Source organism: Rissa tridactyla, chromosome 21 (genome assembly GCF_028500815.1).
Source record: "Rissa tridactyla isolate bRisTri1 chromosome 21, bRisTri1.patW.cur.20221130, whole genome shotgun sequence".
In the NCBI taxonomy this organism is placed as follows: domain Eukaryota; kingdom Metazoa; phylum Chordata; class Aves; order Charadriiformes; family Laridae; genus Rissa; species Rissa tridactyla.
The window spans coordinates 7,162,110-7,183,862 of record NC_071486.1 but is presented as its reverse complement, the minus strand read 5'-3'; the positions used below and the strand labels follow the sequence as shown (position 1 = coordinate 7,183,862).

Genomic DNA, 21,753 nt, shown 5'->3' with positions numbered 1-21,753 from the left:
TTCCTTTGGAGGTACATAACTGTTCCTGATACGAGAAAACAAAAGCGCAGTGTTGTGTTTGTAACAAGCTGTCTAAGCCCTTTGTGCCGTTTCTGAAGGCTTTGATTCATTATTTTCCCTTATTCCAGGCTGCAGGAGTGGGAGATCAGCGTCTCCATTGACTCAGTTTTGACGTTTAATGGTACCTCCTACTGCGTAGATGGTGATAAATGATCATTTATCATTAGCCACTCAGGTACGACTTGCTTTCTCCTGTACCGGAGGAAAGCGGAGGAAAGACCATGATCCACGTGGGCCTCCCCATGGACGTGCTCGTGTCTGTCCTAACAGCGAATCGCTCTCTGGTTTAGAAACCTCTGTTTCTTTCCATCAGCTGCTCTGATGGGGAGTCTGTGGCACAACTCACCAAAGCTCATTCTTGGCCGAGAGGGGCCTTTCCCCAGTTCTCCTGGAGTGGAAATGCTTTCGGTGAAAGTCTCTGCTTTGCAGCAAAAGACCAGGACTGCTGGTGGTGGCTGTTGACGGTCGCTTCTGGGGCATTGCAGTGAGAGGTAATAGTGCTTTGTGTCTGTAGGGACTGGGACAAAGTCTCTGTCCTGTGAGGAGTTTGGGTGCACACAGAAACACAGAGGTCACAAATTCACAATTTCTCTTTTGCTTTACATACCACGCTAAACCTCTACCTCAGCAAGACGGTCATAAACCATCCCTGGAGGAGCCGTCTCTGTTCCACTGGGTAAATAACAGCTTGGTGCCTTTTCCCAAGCATATCAACTCGTGCAAGTAAATGCTCATGTCCATGTCTTTCCTGCTGCTTGTTCTCCCCTCCCTCCTCGTTAGTCATGCAAGAGCTTCGTCATTGCTGCTCTGTAGCCAAAAGCAGTTTCCAGATGAGGGTTCCTCTGGGAAGGGGCTCTCGCTCCCTGGGGTGAGACTGGAAAACAGCCATGTTAATTTGTATTTGCCACCTCCTCCTTTTAAGCTTTATCTTTTCAATTACAAGTTGTAATAAAATCCGTTTTCCAACATGGCAATTTCTCCCGTGTCTCTGGAGGGTGCTGGGCTAGGACGAGGTTCCGGCACCAAGTTAGATAAGAACCGGGTGAGGAATGGCTGAAGCCATTCCGCACTTGTACGGCCCTACGCACCTGATGAGAACAAAGCTACAGATAACTCACTGTTATTTTTTTAGAGGAGAATAGAATAGAAACATAGTTCTTGTTGCATTTTTCCTCAGATGGGACATTTTTCAGAGCGGTAATTTGCCTCCGTCCCTCGAGAGCGGTGCGGGGGCTCCGGTGAGGGGGCTGCAGCGCGGGAAGCGTTTGGTAAAGCAGAGGCTGAACCGTTCCTGATCCGGAGCCGTTCCCTACATCTGGACACAGGCATGTCCCTCTCAGCCCGGGATGACCTGTCCTTTTGGTCTGTTCTGTCTCTGGAGAAGCCTTTTGGGGAACAAGCCTTACCTCCTGCCATACCAGGAATATCCAAGTAACCTCTGGCCCTGGGGCATTTTCTGTGAGATAAGGAATTATCTTGTTTTTACAGTTTCTTGTAAGTTAAAGGACATTTAAAGCATAACGTTTTGAATGCTGGGTATTTTTTCAAAAGTAACTGGTATTTTCAAGTTCTTAAGAGAAAGCTCATTAAATCAATTAAGGTCAACTCTGTCCAACTGATATTTAAGTTTAATAAGTCATGAAAAAGTCTTGGGGAATTCAATGTCATCTTCAGAGAAACCAATATTCTTCCCAGGCAGATGCTTAAAAAACGTCTGTAAAATCCTGATCCCTTCTACTTGTGTTTTATGTGAGCTGTCAGAGGAAAGAGTAGGAGGTGATGCGTAAAAGTATCTGTGAATCCCGTCAAATACATTATGAATACCAGCTCAGCAAGAAGTGACACGAACTAAGATCTTTCTCAAGCTGGCAACAGGTTTTCAGAAGGGATAACTGATTATTTCTGATGTTTCCCGTTAATGAGTCTGGTGTGCTAGCAGAGTCATGCACGCTATATAAATTTTTGGAATGGGCAGAAGTATCTTAACAGAAACTTTTCTGTCACATAACAGCTCCCAGCAGTGGTCGATTCTACACTCCAACTATTTGCTTTGTAGCAACACAGACATATTTGCAAAAAGTCCAGGTTCTTAAATTTTCTTATGAAACTGCTTGACACTGAATTTCCTGGGCACAATTCCAAGACTTACAGTATAGGAAAGTGGTACCTCTGCGCCCTCTGCTTTGGTGAGAATGCATTTAGCCAAATCTCTAAGGAAGCTCCACTGCTGACTTGTACAATCCTATTTATTATTGAATAAGATGGGACCTATTTATTCACCCCAGTAGTGATCTGTATTTCCACCTTGGAGTTACAGCAGAAAATAAATGGTGCAGTCTGACCTGTACAGAAGGCTGGTGAGGGAGAGGAAAAGTTGCAAAAACTTCTGGATGGCATTTATTCTTTCCATCTGCACCTGCTGGCAGCTTCCAGCCCTTCCTTTCAAGTCAAAGGACCTGTGGGCAGTCAGGAAGCTTCCCCTCAGGCTCTTAGTGAATTTGCTAGGCTAGGTAATTTTGTGGAAAAACAGTGCATTTCCTCTGGGATATCAGGAACAACAGATGGTTTCCCAGGTGTTCAGTAGGAACTGCCTTGTTCCCGTGTAGATGTCGCATTTTGTGTCTGATGCTTCCTTGAGATTTCACTTACAAGAACTGATGTGAAAAATCCTAAATATATGGTAGCTGTTGTATTCCCAGAGAGCATGTTAGCAAAATTTGATGACATAAATGGGTTCCTGAATACTTTCCTGTTATGGTTCATCAATGGTAGTTGGGTTTTTTAATTACTTTTTAAAAAACAATTTTTCATTTCAGCTATTTTGTCAAGATAAAAATTTAGTCTTTCCTCATATTTCATAGATTTTCTCAGCCTTATACATTAAATGTCTTATTATAGCTGTACAAAACTAAACTATATGACCAAAGGAAACAGAAGATCTTCTTATGGCTTCTATTTAAGGTAAAGCTTATGTCAGGGATCACATTTATAGCAGCTGCGATGAAGCGCAGATGTGAGTTTCCCAGCTTATCTTCTAAGAGCTAAACTGCCTGGTAAGGGTGGATTTTGTGGGAGATGCAGTTTTTGAGTGACTCTAGCGATTCTTAGAGCTCCTGGAGGTGAGAAGTTGTTTGCCTTAAGTACATTTAGAGATGATCTGAAGAGGTGCTGTGAGCTCACATGGACAAAACGGAAACGTTTGTACCTGCGGCCGCAGACTCCAGCATTAACCAACGCCGAACAGGGCGGCTGTGCCGGGGGAGGCCGGGCAGACCCCGCGGAGGGGGAACGGATCCGGGACCCTTCCCGGGGTGCTGACGCGTCCCCTGTGCAGTGCCAGCTCTCGGCTGCGGGCGCAGGGTCCTGTCCCACACCCCCGTCCCATCCCGGCTCCACTCCGGGAGAAGGGCTCGGCTCCGGCCTGGGAACCGGCCCCGCGCCGCAGGGGAGAGCAGCCACGGCGGCTGATCCCCTTCCACCCACGGCGGGCTCGCAGCTACACCCGGTCCTGCCTGCCCTCGCTTAACGGTACAGGAGACTTGTGGTACTCGCTAAGAGCCAGTTCAGAAACACACATGCCTCAGGTAGAGAATTAAGTACCTGCTTTCTGTTTCACATCCATGCGAAACGTTTCTGCTCCAAGCGTATGCATAGACAGAGGCGAGTGAGAGGTAATGGTTATTCTGTACAAACTTCTGGAGAGTTTGATGGTTTTTTGCCTGTCTTTCTGTCCTGACTTGCACTTAGGTAATTTAGGGAGTATAGCTTTACTGGCCACTACAAATAACACAGCGGGCAACCAAGGAATTGTCCTCGACCTCGTGGCAATCTGTGACAGAACCGCCTGCAGTCCCCACGCGGCAGATGTAACGCCAGTGCGAAACCTGCCTTCATCCTCAGGGACTGGCTGGAATTTTGGTTTGGGTGGGAATCTGGGAATTAATACACTGTAAGAAAGGAACTAAAAATAGCCAGTGTTTTCTGTTTTTGAAGTGCTGTGAATCATGTCACAGCCTAGATCATATGTATGTTTCTATGTATATCTTCCTTTTTTCCTGATTCTTCAGCCATAGGTATGGAAGCTCTTTCTGCTCCAGAAAAAGACTGAAATGCTGAAATACATAACGTATGAGGTAAAAGTGACTCAGAGAGTCAAGGAACATAGACAGCTTCTGTGCTATTGAGAATAAGGAAGAACGTGTAACACTTTCTGTGCAGCTTCCTTCTCTGTTTGGTTCCACTGCAACAGCAGCTTGTGATTTTATTTTTTTTTGTTGTATTGGTATTTACTTTTTATTCTCTATGAGCACATCTGGACGAGATGTGAGCATTGATAGCACAACAGCAGTCTGCTTCCAGGATCATGGTAGAGACATTTATTTTTTTTTTAATATAGTGTCTGAACACCTGTGGTATGAAGGAAAAGGGCAGTTTCTGACGCTACAGCAGTGGGGCTGGTTTCTATCATTCTGTTCTGCAATTCTTCTTGGTTTCAGGCTCAGCAGTTTGCCAATGCCACAAAACAAACCAAGAATGATATTTCATAGCCAATCTAACCATCATGGTATAGAACTTCATGTCTCTGGCCATCTGGAGACGCCCATTTCTCCCCAGACGTGTCTGGGGCAGGATCGGTCCCAAATCTGTCAGGGGATGCTCCCTTCAGTTTGACTCTCGGAGAGCTTGCTGAGAGGTCTCCATTAGTTGTGATATAAGTCAGTTTGGACCATTTCTTCCCTTTACTTATGGCTTTCTCACCATCTTTCTTCTCTTTTCTCCTTTCCCTTTCCTCCCCTCTCCCTGTCGCTGTTGCCTTCTCTTCCCTGTAGAGCTCTCCGTCAGCCTCCTTGCAGTGATAGTTATTGTGTGTGGCCTGGCCCTGGTGGCAGTTTTTCTGTTTCTCTTTTGGAAGCTGTGCTGGGTTCCCTGGAGGAACAAGGCCATTTCTTCTAACCTGGCCGTCTTGCCAAGCGAGGCAGACTGCAATAAGGAGAACATGGCAGACAAGCTCAAGGACGCAGGTGCCATAAGTTTCCTGGAGGCAGCGGTGAAGATCAGCCACACATCGCCGGACATCCCGGCAGAGGTCCAGATGTCCATGAAAGACCACATCATGCGGCGCACACGGATCCAGCGGCAGACGACGGAGCCCGCGTCTTCCACCAGGTGAGCGGGACGCGGTGCCGCGGGGATGCTGCGCTGGGGCAGTGGGGAGATGCCTTTAATGGAGCCTGAGCTTCGGATATGTTCAAAGAGGCTAAAGAAAGCACCCCCACCTACACGCTTGATTACTTTCTAAAGATTGGTCATTAGCCAATTAATGTGTTAAGACTGGCTTACCGTGGGCCCTTTAAAAAAAATCAAGGATTCAAGCCCCATTACTGTGACTTGACCTCATTGTGTCAAGCCGTCAGTGTGCTTTGGCCACTTTAATTTTGTTCCAACATGAGAGGCAGGCTGAAGTATCGATGATGGTATGCTGTCAGACAGAATTAGACCTTTTTTCTCTCTCTTGTTGTTGTGGCTCATAGCAGAAACAATTAGATAAGCAGAACTGACATATTGCTCACTGCACAAGCTTAGAACCAGCTGCGCCCAGTGCTTGTCTCAGCCAGGATCAGAGATGTCAACATCACACTCAGTAAATCGGGATAAGGCTGTATGAACCTTGGAACACCTTCTCGGCAAGAATACTGAGAAATACGGTACCCTTCCTTGACACAGAAGGCCGTGAAACTAGGACAGGAAAGTGCGATGCGGGGTCCTGGCTGAGCCCCAGCACTTCTGCTCGCTTTGTTGGCCGTGCCCACGACGTGTGCGAGAATGCGACTGCGAAAACAAGCATTGCTCAGGAATTGGCTGCAGTATTGCAGAATTATTAAGGCACCGACCACAGCTTTCTATTTGAAGAAGATGTCATTTAAATCAATACGGTGCCACATACTCTTTTTGGACAGCTGATTGCCTGTCTGTTACGCACACGTTCATTCTGCTTTTATTACACTTTTCCAGGGGAGGAGAAAACAAAAGCTCAGCCTGTCTGAACCAGGACAAATAAAGTGGGACTTGGTTGTATGTGGGAAGGTTTCAAACGCACTTTCTCAAGCGAAGGAGCCCAGCATGAGCCGCAGGCAGGCAGCCAGACCTGGGGACGCTGGGGAACAGCCTCAGCAGTTTGGGATCTCTGACTCACAGCCCAGCCCAGAATGCCTTTGAGCAACCTGGCAAGGAGAAGTGAGGTCTCCAAGCACCACGTACCACCGAAAGCTAATGCTCTGGCCATACAAGCTCTTACTGTGGTTAAATAACTCCATATACTGCTCTTGTAAACACCAGATAATCTGAAATAATGCCATGAGTCCACAGAAAGCTTTTATGCTTTGCTTAGATAAAGCTTTGCTTACACACGGTTTCCCTTGTACTGAAGGGGAGCTCAAGGCAAGAGACAGCTTCCAGATGAGCCTGTGCATTTGGCCCTGTCGAGAATTATCTTACAGTTTCTGATGCGAGGCTGTTGGAGAAGTTTGGAAGCAGCAATACCCAGACCAAAACCTAACTTTCTGAGCCAGTCGTGGTTCTCTTGCTTTAAAAGTGTTTTGTTGTGGTTTTTTTTTGCCTGAGGGAAATTTAGTGCCAGTATCTTGGAATTGTAAAGACTGAGGGTGGGCAAGAGTCGCCACACTGGTTTGTCTATGGCTTGGTTAGGGAGTTGTTGGGTCTCGTATATTTAGCTGTTACTTGTGTAGTGAGCAAAAAAATGCAGCTTGCTGCAAATACTCCAAAAGTTAGGAGTTTTGCTGGATCAGTTCCTTTGACCACTGGAGGTGTTCCCTTCAGTGTTCATTTCCATAACGTATGTGGTTTCTGTACAGAGGTCAGCAGCACCTATTGCATTCGTTCTTGTGCTCTCCCTGCTCCCCTAGCGTTAGTAGTCCAGGTGAGAAAAAGGAGAGAAATGCCCTTGGAAAACCATACAGCCCTGTGTGTTCCTCCTGCAGGCACATCTCCTTCAAAAGGCACCTTCCTCGGCAAATGCATGTATCCAGCATGGACTACGGTATGGACCCACCAGCTGTGGCTGAGCAGCCGACCAGCATCGGTCGCATTAAGCCCGAACTCTATAAGCAAAAATCTGTTGACTCTGAGGACCCAAAAAAAGAGGCAGCAAAGACCTGTGGGAAAATTAACTTCACTCTCAAGTACGACTACGAGAATGAGACACTGACTGTCCGAATTCTCAGGGCTTTTGACTTGCCAGCCAAAGATTTCTGCGGCAGCTCAGATCCCTATGTGAAGATCTACCTCCTGCCTGACAGAAAGCGCAAGTTCCAGACGCGAGTCCACAGGAAGACTCTGAATCCCACCTTTGATGAGTCCTTCCACTTCCCTGTGCCTCACGAGGAGCTGGCGAGCAGGAAGCTCCACCTGAGTGTCTTTGACTTTGACAGGTTCTCCAGACATGACATGATAGGAGAAGTTATCTTGGAGAACCTGTTTGAGGCCTCAGACCTTTCCCGGGAGACTTCCATCTGGAAGGACATTCAGTACGCGACGACGGTGAGTATCTGCTTTGGAGGGTCATCCCTGCCCTGCAGCGCGGTGCCGCGGTGTGGTGCGTGGTACCTGTGCGTGTGGAGGACAGGTACGGAGTGTGTGGTGTGCGGCTCCAGGGTAGGATGGGTTGGGATTCTCTTTTTGGCTGGGCTGCCTAAAGGGGTAAGTCCTGCACAGCTGCCAGTTGGTGGATTTATTGCCTCCCTGTGGGTGTATCGTTAGCCCTGGGGAGCTACAGGCGTCGTATGCAGGGGTGGCGAAGGCTGTTGTACTCCGAAGCCTGTCGGCTTTACCAGAATCTGGTATACTGGAATTTCGTCCCCTTCCGTAGTGAGGTGCCGTTATCTCACCCACAGAGAGTCTCACTCATACCGGGTTTGCTAAAAACAACTGCGGGGTTCAGCACGTTCCCTGTCTGGTCTCCCATTGACACATGAAGGGTCTCAGGTTCTGGTTGCCTGCCACGTGCATATGATAACAGTAAGAAAGAGCTCTGGAGAGCCACTACTAACGCATCAGTGGTACTGGGCTTTACTGTACTTGTACTGAGAGCATTGTCTGGTGTGTTGCTGGCAACTCTTCCAGAGCTTGATGTGGGTTTTTAAGCAGTGCTGTTGAATTCCCTCTGCAAGTGAATCCAAGCATCAGAGAAGGAAAAGTCCCAGCCACTTTCAGTGTTACAGGGAGCTGGCAGGAGAAGACACCTTCTCACATTGATCGCTGAGTGCAGAGGCAATGACATTAACCTCTACCTAATAGTGTCTGCTCCTCCACTGTCCTCCCAGGAGGGCCTGGCTGGTTCTGAGGGCAAACAAATGATTGAACTGCTTTGCAGTTGGACACCAGGTCAGTCGTCGTCTTTGTCATTTCATGTTGTTGTTTCTGAAACTGGAATCCGAGATGTCCTCACGCTGTGGCTGAAAGCCGCAGTGTGTTCATAACTTTCTAAGAGAGCTGTGAGGTCCAACACGCGTGTGCCGCTCTGCATGCCCTGCTGTTGTCTGTTGTGCCGCAGCTGGGACTCGGTGCGGGAGCTCAGTGCCCGGGCACCGTGGGGAATACGCTCTGCGTGCAGCATCTTGGCCCTGGTGGGCAGCTCTCGGGCCAGCAGCTGCCCTGGCAGGGTGCAGAGAGCGGCCGTTGTGCTTCTGCGGCAGTACCGCCCGTCTAAGGACGCTGAGGTGTACGTGTCGGCTGCCAGCACCCCGGGGCATTGCTGGGAGCGTGCTGGGAGCTGCGGCTCTGCTGCCTTTTGAGCATCTCACCTGCAAGCGCGGGGGGAGACAGACAAAGCGTTAACCACAAGGAAAGTCAGTGGCATCAGTTAGCAGGGTGTTTACAGCTCCTGGCTTTCAACGCACAAACAGCTACGTCTGTTATGATTAATGGATGGCAATGAAAGGAAAAACTCTGGCAAAGAGGCAAATAGGCATCAGGCACAGCTGTTTGCCTGGCAAAGGGTTGCCAGGAGAGGAACAAGGTGCAGCACACGTGCGGATGCCTCTTGGATCTGCTCTGCCGCAGACCCAGCTTGCTGTCAGCTCTGCCAGGCTGGCTGCGCTGTGCCGCGGCGTTCAGCCCTGGGCTGAAGTCACTGGTGTGGTGGCAGGGAGTCTCCCTTTCCTCACGGTGTGATCAGCATTCAGAGAGTGTGGTAAGCCCGAAGAGTGCAGAGGGAAAAGACCTGTGGGCAGGAGCGAAATTTGGAAGGGGTAACACTTGGTCTCACTAAAGGCAAAGCACATAAAACACAAAGCTGCAGGAGAAGGTTATGGAGTTTTAACCTGTGTACATTCTGTGTTTTGCTGGAACGGTTCTGCAAGAAATAGTGGATGTTTTTCTAGCTAAGTAAACTAATTTAATGGGAAGACATGTCCCCCCCCCCCCAAAAAAAAAAAAACCCCAAACAAAACCCCAACTGAAATCAGGTGGAGAGACACCAACAGAAGGGCTGTTGAGGTAAAAGCCTCCAAAGAAGTTGTGAGAGGAGCGGAGCCAGCATCATGCCCAAGACACATTGTGTAGCAGCCTTGCAGAGCTCCCACAGAAACGTCGAGTGCCGCATTTGGCTCCATCCCCTCATTCTCTCTGGGCATTCTTTGGGAATAGGCCAATATTGGTACATCTCAGCCAGTCGTAACACACCCAAGGACATTTCTGTTTAATCAAAAATGAGAAGGGTAAATACAGTTTTCATAATACCCAAGGAAAGCTCTGGGTGACTAATAATACATTAGATCAATCGTGTGGGTAAGAAGATAGGAACGCACTTAAGCAATGATATAAGCTATTCAAATAGCTAGCACTCAACTATTTAATTAATGATTGTACAGCTTGTGAATCAGTGAAACATTTTTGGTTTCAAGTCTGCAAAGGTTATTGATTCAGAGCTTCCATTATTTCCTAAGAGGTATTGATATGAATTTTGGAAATGTCCCAATGTCTATAATTTGCAAGAAAATAATGTACCCACAGGACACGTTTTACTCTCCTGTATTTATGGTTGCAAAGAAAAATATCTTGACCTAATACAATGAGGTCGAAGAACAATTTATGTTAGTTTTATACCCTGAACAAGTTCTCTCAGTGCAAGGAGAGGAATAGAAGATGAGATGATGCCCACAGAGTGCTCTCACGATCTCATATACGGCTGCTCTCTTCTCACATCTGTGTCCAAGGTTTCCTGCCCTTGTCCCTCCCAAGCCAACACGGACCGAAGAGCGTATGAAAGAACAGACCCAGCCCAGCGTGTCGACTGAATGCCAAAGGCTGTTGCACTGCGCAGCAGATATAGCATCCACTGCAGCCGGCACACAGCGAGATGCCTTTTCTTTGGGAATAGAGCAACCATTTCTAATCATAGTTTAAGAATATTTATTTCAAATTCTTTTCTATTGTCATAAAGTCTGTTGCTAAGACTGGTACATGCAGTGCCTGATTGGAGCTGGAGACACTTAGGTGACAAGGTACAATCCCACCCTCCAGTTTAGCTCTGGTGCAGTGCCAGTGTTTGCAGCAGGTTCCAGACGCTTGTTACAAAGTGCCTCCTCAGTGCAGAGTTACTTATTCAGGCTCTTTGTTATGTGAAGCAATTCATCTTAAAAGAGGAAGAATACCTTTGAAGATAACAAGAAGTGCCACGTTTTAAAAAGCAAATAGTAATTTTGGGCACACGGGTTTTGAGTGGTCATTTAAAGACGCTGTAAATGAATGAGGCTCCATAAAATACCGAGCTCCCTGACCTCTGAAAACTGGCCACATTGGAGTCAGGCAGCAAGAACCGCAGCTCAGCTCAGCTCTCAGGGTGCAGGAGACACCAGGGTAAAACTGCCAAAGGTTTCGGAGTGCTCAGTGTCGTTCGTTGCTGCTCTACCCCCAAGACAGCAGCCCGACCAGGGGCACCCATGATGCTGAGGTGCCGTTACTGAAATGAAGCCAAGGATCAGAAGCTGCAGGAGCTCTGAAAACTCTTTCGTGTGTGGTGAAGATGATCCTGGTACCTTAACGAGGTACCTTTAGTAATATTTTGTGAGGCAAGAAATTCAGCCCCTGGAGGCACATCAAGAGGTAGTGAAGGTAGAGGAATAACGAGTCAGTAAGTGTTTCCACATGTTTCATCACTGGCCACTGACAATGAGGTTGTGACTCGAGCTCGTTCTGTCGCGCTGGAAGGAAAGCTGTTTAAGATGCCAGTGGTTCGTTAGGGTGAGCAAGAGATCAGAGTGGGAACTCAGAGTGGCTGAGAGTATTACCAGCAAATAGCACCTTCTGAGGCAATGTTTATTTAGATACTTACAAGTCTAGTCATACATAGTTCTGTCCAGAAAACATTTGGCTGCTACTCTCTCTTTTGTACACTCTATGCTTGAGAAGATTTTCAATTTATTTGCTAGTCAAGTGAAGTCTTGTCAAGAATCAAGACTTTTATATAACATTCATTAGTATTCTGCACGTCTTAAGTGGAATAAATATCTAATCTTTGCCATACCAGAGAACGAGAAGGAAATAATTTGGCAAAAATCTCATCCATCAACAAGATCTATTCTCCTAACACTTAGCAAAGCTTTAAGTGCCTAATGCATTTACTTGCCTTTCTAGTTCCATCACTCTACTACGAACGGTTAGAATTTCTTTTCAGCAGATCATTATATCACATTGAAATGAATCAAACACTCTGTTTCCAAAAATAAACGGGTGGTTTGCTCTACAGATGTGGGATCTGTATGTACAAAATAAGATTTATTTATTTTTTTAATCCATTTTTGGAAGGTGTTTGGAAATACTACTGCTGACTTCAGATGATAACGCTTTCTACTTTAAATAATATTTTTGGTTTGTTTATTTTTTTTCCCAAATTCCCACGAGCAAGGCAATGACAGAATGGACTTCTAGAAGGTGTAGTAGATTAGGCTGCATGTACAAGAGGTGCAAAGAGTGAAGTGTAAAAGTTATTTTATGGGGCGCTAAAAGAGTAAATTGTATTGGCCTCTGTGTAATCCAGAAACTACCAAACGTTTCTGGGTGCCATCTGCTGGTTAATTCACTATTTGTATACATATACGTACCTCATACTGTTTGTTAGGTCTTTGAAGGCATCTCAAAGCGGTTGGTGGTCCGGAGGGTGGTGAGCATGTCACAACCTAAAAGGTCAATTGCTACTAAATGAGGCCCTTCACGGTTCTCTTCTGTTTTAAAGCTGTGACCCCCTGGTCTGTACGGCCCAGTGATGCATGCTCAACTCCAGAGAAAAGCACCGTGTCATTCAGAGATGTCTGCATTCTCTGCCGAAATGTTAGGCACCAGCAAAGTCGCTGAACCTCTATTACTGAAGCGATGGCACCGGCTGCACTAGAAAGTCACTTGTTGGATTTGTTGCAGTGTACAGCCAGAGAGTTGTGGCACCGCTGCACGTTAAGGTCTCGCTTTCTGTGCTCTCACTCTGTGTATTACATTCCTCCATTTGAGGAAATAGATGTTAGTGTCACACACTTGGCACTAGAAGATATATACTGTACATTCAAGCAAAACTTGATACTAATATAATTTCCTTAATGGCCTCCATTTGGTGTTAGATATCACTTCACTTCAGCATAAGCAATGGAGCAGAGAGAGAGGAATGCATTAGCTGTAATGTTGCAACAGGGAGCACACTCTCCACTGAGGCAGTGGAAGATTATCCTTAACTATGAGTTGAAGCTGTAACATTTGGACACGTATTTTTTCCTGTTCCCTATATTCATTTTTAGCCAAATAATATTGGGATACAGGGGAAACACTGTCACATAGCAAAGTGTCATTCACTTGAAAATGAGAGAATAGAGAAAAGCCTGTTTCTGTGTGAGTGCTGCACGAATCCTGCGCAGAGCACTGTGGTGGAGGGCGGAGAGAGCCCAGCCGGTTCTTGCACGTGTCCAATGTAATGTGTTCTCTCTTTTATTAAAGGAAAGCGTGGACCTGGGCGAGATCATGTTTTCCCTTTGTTATTTGCCAACTGCAGGTCGCCTCACCTTAACAGTCATCAAATGCAGGAATCTCAAAGCTATGGATATCACTGGTTACTCAGGTAGGTGCTCAGTGGCTGGGAAGGACCCCGTTGCACCCACACTTCTTCCTCCTCCCTCAAGGAAGCCCCAATGGATAGTGGGCATACACCTTTTGATGCCAAAGCTCTATCATCATGGAAACATCTGACAAAGCTTTGTCCATGTATTAAGTATGAACAAAATTTCAAAAGTAGACTCATCTTTTAAACCCATTCCCAAGGGCATCAGTCCGGGGAAGGTGATTACATACAGGATGTACCGTTCAAGGCTGCCAGCAGTCTCCCATCCCCCCGAAGGTTTGCAGGGTCAAAGCTCTGATCCATCTCTTGGGTTGTACGCTTCAGGTCTGTTGCAGATTCTGACCCTAGCAGTTTTATGAGAGTAGGGAGTTTTCCATCAGATAACCCACTGCAGCCAGAATCAATCATTTCACCCCAAGATTAGGAAAGGATCGTGGGCCTTCCCGTGGGTAAATCCCAGGTGAATGTGCGTTCCTCTGTACAGTGGCCAGCACTCGAACATTAGGACCAAAGTCACCTGAAGACTGTATGCATTCCCAGTTCCAAAGAGTTGGCTTGCAAATGCAGCATGCATAAATGCTGGATTTCAACATAAAAAGCAGTTTCTTTTCCAGAGCTCAACATCATGGTATCTGAATTGCATTGATGACTTGTATAAAAGGCAGTAACAAAACAGTAAAAGATCTTTGCAGAAAACATTTCTACTCAGTTGCAGCTTGATGCCATATGAAATATCTGGGAATCGAGACTTCAGATGAAGCCAGCTCAGCATTTCTGCAATAGTACATTGCACGTTTGCTGTTACTTGACAATGCACTGAAATCGCCCGGGCAGCCGTTACAGCAAACAGGAGCTGTTTGTAACTTGAGGGCATTCTGCCACGATCAGCCAGTGGGTTTGCTCTCTGTGGCCACGTAATTAATGTAAGCCCAGTGCCCATTATCATCTTCTGATGAATACCAGCTCTTGGTTTGAGATGGGCCTTCTTACACTTACAAACCCTTATCACAGATAAACTGAGGGAAACCGCTGATTTTTCCTTCCAAGAAGTCTGCAGTGCTGTTTCTGCAGTGCCTGAACCTCATGTCAGCACTCACACCAGCGTGAGAAATGGTGGATTCAACTGGTACATAGACATCCCTTTTTCTAAAAGTACGTTTGAGGGATGCCCTTGGCTCATGGCAATTTACAGTCCATCCTTTGGTTATCTTGTGATGGTAACAAAATAAACCTCCAAAACCAGAAGGCCTTTTCCTATCTTTTCCTCTCCAGATCCGTATGTCAAAGTGTCTTTGCTCTGTGATGGGCGAAGACTGAAAAAGAAGAAAACCACCATAAAGAAAAACACACTTAATCCCACTTACAATGAAGCAATAATCTTTGACATTCCCCCAGAGAACATGGATCAAGTCAGTCTGCTTATCTCCGTCATGGATTATGACCGGTAGGTGGGAGGCTCTGGAGAGCTGGAGGGGAAAACATCCCGTTGGGGCAGGTTTTCCTGCTCAATTGCCATTTTCCTTGCACAGCTCGGTGACATCAACCTGTCTCTAGTGATTTATTGTCAAAGTGTCATTGATATTTATGGTTATGGACAATTACCTGCTAGAATAGTAAGAAGTATGGTTAAAGCTGGTCCTTTGCTTTATGGCATGTTCTTGAGTACTGTGCTCCCCTTCGCTATTTGTTTGTCCTGCAAAACATCGACCTGTTTTAGGAAGCAAATGGTCTCACGCTGAGCAGCAATTGGTGTATGAATTATCCATTACTGAACTTGTACTTATTCTGGCTGTACACCACTACATCACACATCCTTCCAGATTCTGTATCTGGACCGATCTACAGTTCAAATAATTTCAAATTTGTTATAATTGTTTCTGGCCATGGCAGTGCTGCGCTGTGCTGGGGGCTGCGTGCGCTGACAGTAGCAGAGAAGATCTGACTGTCGTGGTGCAGCTACGACAGCCCTTGGTGACTCGCACCGTGCCTTGTGGTGCCCCGATAACGTGGGGTCAGACGTCTCAGTTTGATGTGCGCGGGTAGTCTGAGCCGGAGATAATCGTGTTGCTTGTCTGTTGTTCTTCAGAGTGGGTCACAACGAGATTATTGGTGTTTGCCGTGTGGGGGTCAATGCTGAAGGACTGGGCAGAGACCACTGGAACGAGATGCTGGCGTACCCCCGCAAGCCCATCGCGCACTGGCATCCATTAGTGGAGGTAAAGAAGTCTTTCAAAGAGGTGTGTGGAGTTATTCTTTCCTTTTAATGCATGCGCTGTGCATGAGTGAGCTGGTTCAAGGCTTTCAGAGAGCTTCTGCTCTCGCTTGGGATTTTCTGACAAGAGCTGAGGGAATTTTCTCACCAGAAATGAACTCTAGAAAACACGCATCTCTGTATTGTCTCGAAATAGCTCCTTGACTTGCAAGCAAGAATGAAAGGGACTGTATTTACAGATGTGACTGTTACTGTATTGGTGTTTTTCTTTTTTTTTTTTTTTTTTAAAAATTAGAGATTGAGAGCAGTAAGGAAAGAGAATGCTGTTCTGATTGCAGAACAAATTGTCCAGGGATATCGCCTATTTCAAGTTTCAATTTTTTCATCCTAAAAGATTTTTCTGTTGACTCATCTCCAAGCCTTTGAGGGAGAATAAATAGAACAAATGTAATTGCTCTAAGCATCTCCAGAGAAAGAGATTCACTTGATGCAGCCCCAGATGATAAAATAGGGCTTGAAATGCCTGGGTACCATATTGACCGTCTCTAGCATTTTTCTTCCTCCTTGCAGTCCATTTTCTCACGCTCCTATAGAGCTCTTCGGGTTTTGCCTGATCTAGGTCATAAATTCTGAAGGAGAGAGATATGCAAAATGGTACGCATGCTATTGACACATCAGGTATGAAAGAAAGCCAGCATTTGTGGCCAGTGATAGTATAATAAAGGCAATAAAACCTCCCGCTGTATCTGGGGCTAAGGAGGCATTTTCCCTCAAAGTCACAGACTAAGTACATGACAAAAAGCATCTTATTTTCCCCTTGGAGTTCAGATACTGAGCTCCACTGCAAGGCAGATACTAGGCTTGGTGATCCTGCACAGTAGCCTGAATTAGTATGCATCAAACCCTGTGTTTCTTTGACATCTGCTCTTTCCTCTAACAAGAATGCAGTTTGTGCTCACTGCTCGCTATCCCAGCTCGTATTCATCGGGTGGGTTTCTGAAATTCAGATGCGGCCATCGCAGAGGCAGGTCTGCTTCTTCTGTGGGTTTCTCTCCTCTCCAAGCATTTGTAAGCAGCCGCCATGTGAGGAGCAGCCCGCGCAGAGCTCTGCAGCGCTTTTCATTACTGCCGTGTCCCTCGGTGGGCAGCTCTAGATCGCAGATGAAGCGTGGCTGTAGGGTCCGGAGCCAGGGTTTATCAGGGAATATCCTCCCTTCCTGGACCCAGGTCGATTACACCCAGTGAGAAAACCTGGCAATTAATATTTTAGTTTAAGACACAGTGGAGATTCATATATCAGATTATGGAATTCTGAAAATTCACACTCGGGAATAACCACCCAGGTCAGCTGTGCGGAACTGGTGTAAATCAAAACAGAATTAAACTGCTGTGCAATTTGTGTATAATGGTAATATTGCCTTTGGGTGGTGAGCAGAACCAGGCTTTCATTAGCCTTTCCGTGCTGAGACACTGGTACTGTACACGGGAGCCGTAGCTGTTTGGGCAGGCAACATATGCCATCTCACCCTGCACGGGGGGCTGAGGCCGGCGACCGCTGAGTTTCCACATAAACGCTCAGTGATCTGTCGTTTGATGGGTTGGCTCAACGTCGGTATCACCCGCAGCACCTCACAGCACGACACCAGCTGCCACGTCTGACCCAGGGGCAGAAGTTTCTTCTCCAGTTTGTAATTTATATGACTTTACTATGCTATTTTTCAGATGCAGGTGGGAGGTTGAAAGAAAGACTCCTGTAAAGTTTTTGATAATCAATAGGAAAAAAAAAAAAGACATAATTATTGTGACAAAACTCAGAGAAACAAAGGCAGGCATGTAAGATGACTCACCTTCTAAAATATACTTTGAAAACCACTGCCGAGCCCCCAGGACTTTGGAAAAAAAACCCTGAGTGAATCATTTCACCCCCAGTGCATGGGTCAGGAGCTCTGCTTAAAAGAAAAGAACAAAAAGCCTCTGATCATCTGTTCTGGTATTTCTGCCACAAGCTGGTGCACAGAGCCAGCAAGCAAATGGTCCCTGTATTTATTTGCCCTTTTAAGTTTTAGTACTGCTGTCTGCAAATCCCTAGTGCAGCTCGGGAAAAAAAGAAAAAAAAACCAAACTGAAAAGTCACAGGCTCCTGGAGAGAAATTAATGGGAAATGGTATTTGTTGGTTACAAGTAATTGCATCATCTTCTCCATATATATTTGTGCATTTTTTAGAAGTAATGTGGGCTTTGTATTCTGTCATCAGCTCCGGGTCCCTGCGCACATGGAGGCCACCAGGCTGGGGATGCGCTGGGTGGGGGCCGAGGGTGGTGGGCATCTCCCTCGGTGCAGGCGCCGTGGGCCGCGGCTCCCCTGGTCTGTGCCCCCAGTGCAGACGCCGGGGGAAAAGCTGCTGACCCTCCATCCCTTTTTCACCCTTGTGTCTTCCTGGGCGTCAGCTCAGGCTGTGCTGCCATCCTGAGCACTCATCTTCATCTTCTTCATCTTTTTCATCTTCAAGAGTGTTTGCTGCCGGGCACCAGCAAATGGAGCGTTTCCTTTCTAGTTGGTCCTCATGATCGTCTCTGTTTGCTCTAGCGATTAGTGATGGCCTCTGCTGTTCGTCAGTGTCCTTCCTGATTGAGTGCTTGATCTTAAACTGAAAGCAAGAAAGCAAGGGTTGAATTGTCTTTCTGAATGTAAGAATTGAGCAACGGGTGGTTGGAGCTGTTAAGCCGGCAGCCCTGGGCTGCTCAGTGCCCATGGCCATCTGCCCGCAGTCGTCTGTCCTGACCTGTCCCCACACAGCTCAGGGCTGCAGATGGGTGAAGAAAAGGGTGGGCAGTCTGTAATTCCTTTACTAGCCTACACATGTACTGCCCTGCCTCGTATGCCTTAAAAAAGCTCTGGCCAAAAAAGGGGTTTCCACCACATTTTGACTACAGCTCAGGATCACAGGTTCTGGTGACATTACCAGGAAAAGCGTCACCAGAGACGTGTTGCACCAGGAGGACGGGCCGGCCCCAGCTCCCCGCCACAGAGTGCGGGACGGGCGGATGGACGTTGGCACCCTTGGGGCTGCGATCCCGGGGCCAGACAGGGTTCCTTGACTGCCCAGCACAAGGACCCTGGGCAGCATCGGGCCTGGTCCACCAACCCACTGCTGCGCTAACCCTCGCTTCGGGGTCGGCGGCATCACTTGGGCCCTTCCTCCATGAGCCAGCTTTGCTCTTTCTCCTCCTTCATTGCCGCAGCCTTTAAGGAAACTGGCTTCTCTTACATTTCATGTCTTTGGTAGCTCCATATTTATCAACAGTGAGTAACAAACTGTAATGATGGCACTTTAATGACCATCATCACTAAAAAGAGAACATGTGCAAATGAATCATTAATTACAGGCTTCTAAGTACTATCCTCTTCACACAGTCATTTAGAAGGAGAGTTTGTGAGCAGAAGACAAGAATCCGACTTGCTGCTGCATTTTGAAGCTACTCTGACAATGAACTCTTGTCTTCATCACAAACCTTTTCAGCACACGTATTTCAGCCCCTGCTGCCGTGGCCTTGTCCTCTCAGGTGTGCTTCAGCCTTCCCATGGCCGTTTCCTCAACACAGGTTAAGTGATGTGTCTATAAAAAGAAATATACAATTACAGTGCATCTTTCCAGACTTTGAAGGGGACTTCTGAAAATTGGAAATTTCTCTCTTATCTATGAAAGACAAACTCGATCTGATATCGTAGGGGAGCTACAAAGATGACTAGGGGACTGGAGCACCCCTCTTATGAAGAAAGAGTGAGGGATTTGGGTCTCTTCAGTCTGGAAAAAAGACGGCCGAGGGGGGACCTTATCAACACTTAAAGGGTGGGTGTCAGGAGGATGGGGCCAGGCTCTTTTCAGTGGTGCCTGGGGACAGGACAAGGGGCAACAGGCACAAACTTGAGCATAGGAAGTTCCACCTAAACATGAGGAGGAACTTCTTTCCTGTGAGGGTGGCAGAGCCCTGGCACAGGCTGCCCAGACAGGTGGTGGAGTCTCCGTCTCTGGAGACATCCCAAACCCGCCTGGACGCGTTCCTGTGCCACCTGCTCTGGGTGACCCTGCTCTGGCCGAGGGTGGGCCTGGATGATCTCCAGAGGTCCCTTCCAACCCTATGATTCTATGATTCTATGATCATCAGTGCAATGCAAAAAGGGTCTTTGATGTTGCCAAGTGCCTCTGACATTCAGCATGGGACCATTTATTTGTTTAAAACATTTCTACAGATAAAAATGCATAACTTTGCTGAGAGCTAAGTCATGTCCATAATCAAGAACAACCATTTATCTTTAAAGATATGCAAAACCAGCCTTTTCCAGACTTTTGGGCATGTTTGACTTTCATTGAACTGTTCCTAGTTTCTGACTGTTAATTACACAATGGATGGTTCAACTTTTCTAATTAAATGAAGGGAAAATATCTCCAGGTTCCTCATGGCACACTGGTCACTTGAACCTACTCTCAGAAGAGTTTTCATCACGTTTTTTGGAGTAGCAAACATTGTCACTGTAGCTGCAGGCAGAACAGTGCAAGGAGCATGCTGAGGACTGCCAAAAGTCCATTTCTATTGTAATTCCTGCTTATCTGGTGTTTTATTGGTAATTCTCATGGGGAGGATGTGTTATCAATTCCTTAGGCATCTTAGCAAACACATTTGACATGAGAAACATAGAAGAAACTGTTTTCTTACCTTAAGGCAGCCTGTTTGGAAGGACAAGCTTCCCGGCTTCTTCATTCATTAATTTCTGCTCAGCCCTGCTGAAATATAGTCTGTATGATGCAAATCTGCGCGCTGAGTTACTTTACACTGACTGGTCTCTTTGGGGAAGGAAATTGGCTGAATTCTTGACCCTGTCTCTGCCCCTACTTTGTAACCATCAAGACACACACTCATGATGGGAATGATAAAGCCCAGCCTCTGCCAGCTGGCTTCAAACCAACACGAACGTGCTCCGTGTGCTGCACGGGCAGACCCGACCCATGGGCAGCAGACCGGCCGGCTGTCACCCCCCTCACCCAGGGTCCCTGCGGGGCTGCCAAATGAGTTTTCACCCACCAAAGTGAAATTCATACATGGTAGAGCATTAATGTTAGCCAGCAAAGTTTCTGCTTGTGTAGGAGAGGGGGGAATTGATCCGGGGGAAGGAGGAAGCAGTGGAAGTACTATGCCTCCTGTTGTCTCGGGGAGATGTCTGTCATTTGTCATTTAAATTTAATAAAACAAGATGGTGAGATGGGCAAGTACTCAAAAGCTTGAGAAGTAATGGTTTTGAATTACAATAATAGTCCCCAAGGAAGATGACTAATAATTTATGATCCTATAAGTATGGAAAAAAATGTTTGCTCCATCCACTGACTCTCTGATCTGATTTTCGCTTTGAGAAATGTCTCTGGCACTGTGGACATTGCTTCTGTGGAGTAAAATTATCAGACTGGAAAGACTCAAGTAATTTTGCAATTAGGCAATATTTCTAAAAGAAAAAGGCAACAGCACTAAACCAGGAAACAACAGATAACTAAACTGAGAGCAAACTTTGTCTTCATAGCACATATAGATTCTGTTTATTTTCCCTTTTTTGCGAGCAGTCCTCATGATTGTGAATTGATTTATACAGCAATAAAGTAAATTGTTCAGTAATTCTTCCTGGGTGGTTAAATGCAGGCGTTCGATAAGCTGAACCATGCTGCAGAGCAGATGAGAACCGGAGACAGGCTACGCGGTGAAGGGGTGTGAAGAATCTCAAATAACCTCTCCCGTTTGCTTAGACTTGCGTTCTTTTTTCTCCCACCAGTGGCAAGGCCGGGCAGCGAGCTTTGACAGCCAGGGTTCCTGTCCCTCGCCTAAACCACCACCCACACCGTGATACAGAGAGCGGCGAGTAAAATGGGACTAAACCAAGTTATTTTTGCACTTGGCCTACAGTCTCAGTAGTTGTTGCTGAGTGGCAGTGGCAGCAGCGAGACTTTCCAGTCTAGTTGTTCCCGCGTAAGTAAAGGCAGAAACCCGTTTAGTGGTCAAATATGTCTTTGTCTAATATGTTTCCCAAGGTGATGTTTTTTTTGTGGCTTTTACTGTGTGGATCTGTTTCCAGAGGAAGAAGGTGGACTGAGACATGAGCTGGAAGTTTGGTCTGTAAAATAACATGTAAAATAGTTTTTAGTGTGTATGAAGGCTGGAAAAGTGCGAAGATGCTCTGAGTGTCTCCGGGCAGCACAGGTGGCCAGGAGAGGGGACATCTGCACCGGCCTGTCCCCACTTGGAAGAGCAGCAGTGAAAGACGCGAGAGACTCCTGATCTGTGAGCCGCTCTTTGCTCTCGTGGTCAGCCCAAGCCCAGC

At 46.7% G+C, this 21,753-nt stretch overlaps 1 protein-coding gene across 2 annotated transcripts in view; it reads left to right on the top strand.

Annotated features, from left to right (window-relative positions):
• The window catches only part of SYT6 (synaptotagmin 6), a 35,815-nt gene extending 14,377 nt beyond the window's left edge, over positions 1 to 21,438 (top strand). Inside the window, exons 2-7 of one of the 2 annotated variants that reach the window (XM_054181308.1) lie at positions 4,890 to 5,226; positions 7,059 to 7,617; positions 13,057 to 13,177; positions 14,450 to 14,621; positions 15,264 to 15,393; positions 21,208 to 21,438. In XM_054181308.1, the coding sequence (XP_054037283.1) occupies positions 4,890 to 5,226; positions 7,059 to 7,617; positions 13,057 to 13,177; positions 14,450 to 14,621; positions 15,264 to 15,393; positions 21,208 to 21,279 (1,391 nt within the window). In that variant the 3' untranslated portion in view covers positions 21,280 to 21,438. Of the gene's footprint in view, positions 1 to 4,889; positions 5,227 to 7,058; positions 7,618 to 13,056; positions 13,178 to 14,449; positions 14,622 to 15,263; positions 15,415 to 21,207 lie in introns of both variants that reach the window. The other variant, XM_054181307.1, reaches the window with a different exon arrangement.
• The last annotated feature ends 315 nt before the right edge of the window (positions 21,439 to 21,753 follow it).